This window comes from Poecile atricapillus, chromosome Z (genome assembly GCF_030490865.1).
Source record: "Poecile atricapillus isolate bPoeAtr1 chromosome Z, bPoeAtr1.hap1, whole genome shotgun sequence".
In the NCBI taxonomy this organism is placed as follows: Eukaryota; Metazoa; Chordata; class Aves; order Passeriformes; family Paridae; genus Poecile; species Poecile atricapillus.
Window position 1 is genome coordinate 60,410,620 of NC_081289.1, and position 6,000 is coordinate 60,416,619.

Genomic DNA, 6,000 nt, shown 5'->3' on the forward strand with positions numbered 1-6,000 from the left:
CAGAGATCAGTCTAGCGGGAAGAAATAATGTGAGAAAGAACAAGAAACCACTGAACACCCCATGTACTAGTAGGACATATGCAAATCATTGATTAAAAGCAGGAGTACTATAAACTTTCAATTTTATTCCTTCTTTTGCAAGATCAATTTTCAGTGTTGAAAGGATTAGATTCTAACCAAACCATATGCCAGGACAGTATATCAAACAGAAAAATCCTATCGTTTAAGAATAATTTAGATATAATTCATAGGTCCTATGGAGAAACACTCACCAAGATCTGTATTTGGGCCAGCAAGTAGCTGCCTAAATTTGTCTAATCGAGACGCTTCTCTCTCAGTTAATGCAGGAGTAACTGAGGTGCTGTAGTCTGCCATTCCACTTGCCAAGGGAGGTATGGAAGTTTGTGGAAGCGATTGTGATCTCTGCATGGAAGAATTTTCACTAGCATTATCTGAAGGGGAAAAAGTATAGTAGTTAGTAGGCTAGTAATCCGTTGAATTTAATTTGAAAATTTAAAATAGAATTCTGTTTTTGAAAAATGCAAACTCAAATACAGCAGAAGTGGACTTCAAATTACTTGGATTTAGCAAAAGTAGCTTTTTGCTTTGAAGCAGTATTCAACAACTAAAATACATCAATTAGAGATCATACTAATAGCAAGGCTTGTGGATTTCTAAATCTCTGTATTATTAAAAGCTCCTTTCATCCTTCCTAACATTCTTTAAAAAAAAAAAAAAATCACTGAGAAATCTTGAAATTATTGCAATTTAAAGCTTTTTACAAAACCATGGAACATATCACATGAGGGTGAATCTCCCAGTCCACCTACATTATTTTCTCCAGCTTTTCAATATATTTTAATTATAATTCATTTATATTTTTTCACAATAGTAGCATCACTATTAATTGAATACATCTTAGTACATTTAACTAATAAATTACATTCAATAGTGGAACTTCCTTCCAAAATTGGAGATTTTTTAAGGCTGAAAACAAAAAAGTTAAATTATTCTTCCCTCACACATATGCATTACAATTTAGTAAGGCATGCAATCTTCCTCTCAAATAAATCACTAGTGATAAACAGTATTTTTCTGTGATATTAATAAAGGGTTGGGAAGGGTTTACTGTCTTACAGGGACAAATATGGTAGCTCTCATCCTTTAAATTCCAACATCTTTTTCACTTTTCAACATACCTAATGAACTCGAAGTATGACCTTCACTGACTGATTTAACAAGCCTATTATCACCACATGCAGCTGAAGTCAGCTGTGCAAATTCCTCTTGTTTTTCTTCCTGTAGATGTTCTTCCTGAAATTTATGCTGTTCTTGTAGCTTGCTGTGATTCTGAATTACTTTGTGAGCTGTTTCCATGACCACTTCTGTATTTAAGTTTTCAGCAGCTATTGCTAGGAGTTCATCATCATCATCTCCAAGATCCCAAGCATCACTTGTGTTACTTTCAAATTCTTGGAAGGTGCTGACTTTCTTCAGTTTCACTGGAGTTGTAGGTGGCTTTGAACCTGGTTTTATCAAGCTGTTCAAAAACAAGTAATATTTAGAAAACTAGTAAGGAAGCAAAACGCTCTGGGTAGTACCAAACCCCATAAGCTCATAGTTGACACTATATAGGTAGCAAATATTTATCTCTCTACACTCATGTTGCCACTACATCCACCTATGGTAATATACAACTGAAGAAACCTGAGAACAAGGGCTGTAAAAACTGACACTTTGTTGCTTTGAATAGAAACTAAACAAATCTTTCCTTCCCTTTTCTTGAGGGGAAAAAAAAAAAAAAAAAAAAAGACCAACCCCAAAGTCACATGAAAGGGTTAGTACTAGAATAGCTTATAAAATAGGGCATACTGCACTGCTCTTGCTTCACCCATTTCTGTAGATTTCAGCCCTCTCAATGCAATTGCTGCATAACAGCACAGGAGCTGCAATCAAGCCACAGTCTACCCCTAAGTCATCATAAGCAATCACGCAACACAATCACTGTCATAAACAAACCAAGTCTCACCCTAAAACTCATTAAGTCTATCATTCCTCCCCATCCAGGCATGCCAGTATCGATTTCCTTCAGAACTTTGCTCTTCTCAGAGGAAAGATATTTCTTCTAGTTACTAGTCTAAGTGGACCCTGATCAGCTCCCAACCTTTCACCCCTCTGTCAACACACAGTATGAGATATGACAAGGATCCCTCCCTAGCCTGGCACTTGTTCTCACTTACAGTAATGTAGAGTAATCACATCTCCCTTCAGAAGTGAGCTGAATAACATATACAGTTGGGAGGGTTTCTTAGTCCGTTCCCAAAAAATAAAGAAGTTGCTGACATTAATTTAATTGTGCGTTCACAGAATGGGTAAGATGGGAAGGGATCACAGATGATCATTTGGCCCAAACTCCCTGTTCAAGCAGGGTTATCTTATACAGAATTGCATCAAAATGGTTCTTGAGTTAATTTCTGACCTCCCCATCTCTCCACCTGGGTTAGTTTTACTTTTCTCTGTTAAGATAAAGCAGGCAGAACTGCAAATCAGAAGTAGTTCTTCCCCAGTTCTCATATCAGTTGCAACTTTTCTGTTACGTGTTACAGGGAATATCTTCTCTAACAGGTGATACAACACACTCACCTAACTTGCCAACACTGTCTAAAACAGCAAGGTCTTTATTCTGTCACCTCAAACAATAAACCTGTTTTTTGTTACTGGGTCTCTATACCTCCATATTTTGAACCAATAAATCATTGGTTCATTGAAATTTTCTAGCTAATTTTCTAGTGAAAATTAACTAGAATGCTTACTTCTCGTACAGTCTGAAACTAGCCCTTGAAAAAAATCTAATAGAAGCATGACATCCTTCCAAGCAAATACTTGTCTCTGTAACACTATGTTTTTCACTTCATCACAATTTCCCATGTATAAGGCATTATAAATAAATTATAACAGTTGGCAATCTGCGTTAAGATCTGAAAGAGCTGATTCGTTCCTGCAAATATGGTAACAACCAGGAAGTCACAAAGGAGAAGTCAGAACAGAGAAGTGAAGATTATGACAAAAATTGAAAAAGGAAGATTAACAATGACTTTACAGCCAACAGGAGAAAAAAAAAAAGACAGAGGAGATACAAAATACTTGGAATATTTAAATATTAGGTTAACTTACGTTCCATGCAATAATGGATCAAAAGGTGGATGCTGAGCTCCATATACATGTTGAATACTAAAAAAAAAGAAAGATAGTTATCACATAAAAAATAAACAAATATTTGGAGAGTTATGTGTATTGAATAGTCAATAATAAACAGAATTAAGATGTTCCAACAGCTCTGTTTCAAAAACTAAAAATCATGAAGCTGCAATTGATGTGCATACTAAGAAATAATTTAATAAAAATCATAGATTTGCTAAACAAGAACTCTGAGACCTAAGCAAAGGCTATTTTAGACTATTTTGCTTTTCTAACCAGGAATTAAAATAAGAAGTTAGATTCTGCAGTAAGAATCTACAACAATTCTCTTCTTGGATTTATCATTTCTTCCTCTCTTGTAAAAAATTAAAAATTCTCAAAGAAAAATCTATAAAGATTTAATCTTCTATGTACCCTTGCCACCCAAAATCCAAGTAGATAATTCTTAACCATTCCTAATGTACAAGGATGACAAAGCGGCAGAAAACTGCAGAAGGTGACAGGTTAGAGAATAAAAGCCATAGGAGTATTAAAAGAATTAAAAGAAACAAGCTTCCAGACTTGTTCACTAGCTTCTAACATTACAAAATAGCAAAATAGTGTGAAAATCAAAACTCTACAAATTAGAAGTTCATTACCTCCCAGTTACTGTGTATAGAACTATTTTGTAAGTAAAAAATGCCACAGAAGACACATCAAGACTTACGTGTGACTCCCAAATAGAAACTATTACGACAGAACTCACTAATTGTAAGAGAAATAAATTATATGTAACATTAACACCTAGCCAAACTTATAATAAAAATCACATAGAACAAACATGCCCTGCTGACATACCGAAAACAACCTCCAGACCATAAGGACAAGCAAGTCCAACCTTAGTAAACCTGAGACAGAACCAAGCCAGAAAGACTGCAGTCAAAACATTATAAGAGCGGCTCAGACTTTCACAAGAGGTGTAGCATTAACACCAGCGAAATTAGTCCTAGTGGTGACTGAAAATGGTGGTTTATCAAAACTCTTAATGATTTGTATGTGATTCCATGGAAATAAATTTCCCCCCAGCCATTACAGGGAACCACACGCCATCCTCTCCACAGGCACATTTCCTGCTCTACGCTCACGTGAGGGTCAGGTGTCACTGTCCATTTCCATACACACAAAATGGGCCTTTTCCTTACACCACTCTGCAAGTAACTGCAATGGAAATCCACTCAAACAGAAAGCAACAACCATCCTCTCGATGCCATGAAAAAAATAAATAAAAATCAAAGAGTACATTCTCCACAGTGTCCTTGTTTTTCCGCAAGCCCACAGTTGCCTGCAAATTAACTGCAACTATTTATAGATCTTATGCAAGAGAGGAAGGCCAGAAGTGTTTCACCCTCAAGAGATTCAGCTAAGTTACAAAGAAAACCTGTTAGAAGAAGTACAACAGTTGCACTGAAAAAGTCAGTTTGTAACTAAAGAAAAAAAAACCACGCCCAGTTAGTGCTTATGGGTAACTAAAAATGTAAGAAGGTGAATGATGAGCAAGACTATGTTGCTGATTCACATAAAGGATATAGAATACAGAGTGACTGTTCTCTGAGAACCACAAGCACACATCATTCTTACAAAAAGAACACAGAAAACTGTACTGCGAGAACAATTTAGGGATGAGACCAGAGACTGTTATTGTTAAGTAATCATCTGAACAAGTATTCCCAGCCTAATATAACAGTCGAAAGAGTTAATGTGGCTTTGGGGATCTATTCCCTGGAAAATCTTGAATAGGAAAATGTACTTGTAGCTCTTTGCATTAATACAACGACTGGTCTGCTGTTCACACTTCAGGAAGAAAGTTGAGAAACTGACAATATTTTGAAATACATAGCAGAAACTAAAATATTTATATGCCTAGAAAATGCAGTGTCCTGTAAAGCATTTCCAAAATACCATAACTTGTATCAAGTTTCAAAACATCCTAACTTGGCACTGCTGAGAGTTACAAACTCCCACTCAAAATTCCCCGGCGACTACATTCCCAAGATCACGTTAACTCCTTTAACCATGATGTCAGACTGGGAAGGCACATTCAGATAATTCTTTAACCACCTTTCTGGCACAAGTTAGAGCCAACGCTAACACCACCAGCGATCTCCACCAGACCACCGGAGGTTCCCGGCACTGGAAGGCTCCGAGCACTGAGCTAACAAAGCAACCCGGCCACGGTCCCTGCCGCGAGGTCCCGCTGGGCCGGGCGGCCGAGGGGCACGAACGCGGTGTTGGGGTCACAGCGAAGCCGAACGGGCAGAGACGCCCCCCCTGGCCCGGCATCGTCCAGGGGCCCGCGACACCGGCCTTCCGCGGCTCCTCTCACCTGCCCGGCACCTTCGCGCCGCTCCGCTTCCAGAACTGCTTCCTGCCCCCGTCGCTCGCCATGGCGGCGTTACCTCATCCCCCTCCGCGCTCGCGGCCCCGGCCCGCTCCCTCAGGCTTCACTCCCCGCCATTCCCTTCCACAGAAGCACCACTGAGCGCCGCCATCTTGGGACGGGAAAACAACCCCGCGCCTTATTCGCCCCCCGAAGCGGCCCGGAAGTTTGAGCCAACCAGAAGTGAGAATGCTGCCGGGTGGGGCCGCTCGGGCCAATCGCAGCGAGGGGCTCTGGGGGCGGGCGCTGTGGCGGCGGGCCCGGCCCAGCCCGCGCTCCGGCAGGGAGGTTCCGGGGGTGTTCCCGGTCCACGGCGTTCCTGTTACTCGGGAGTTGCTTCGCGGCTCTCCGAGTGTCACGTTTTTAGACTTTAATCCTTTTTGATT

The 6,000-nt window shown here is 39.8% G+C and overlaps 1 protein-coding gene across 1 annotated transcript in view; it reads right to left on the minus strand.

The window, feature by feature from the left end:
- The window catches only part of LOC131573045 (TBC1 domain family member 22A-like), a 141,757-nt gene extending 136,012 nt beyond the window's left edge, over positions 1–5,745 (minus strand). Inside the window, exons 1-4 of the mRNA XM_058826621.1 lie at positions 5,561–5,745; positions 3,175–3,231; positions 1,200–1,540; positions 273–452 (exon numbers count right to left, since the gene is read on the minus strand). Coding sequence (XP_058682604.1) covers positions 273–452; positions 1,200–1,540; positions 3,175–3,231; positions 5,561–5,622 — 640 coding nt within the window. The 5' untranslated portion in view covers positions 5,623–5,745. The remainder of the gene's footprint in view (positions 1–272; positions 453–1,199; positions 1,541–3,174; positions 3,232–5,560) is intronic.
- Positions 5,746–6,000: the final 255 nt, after the last annotated feature.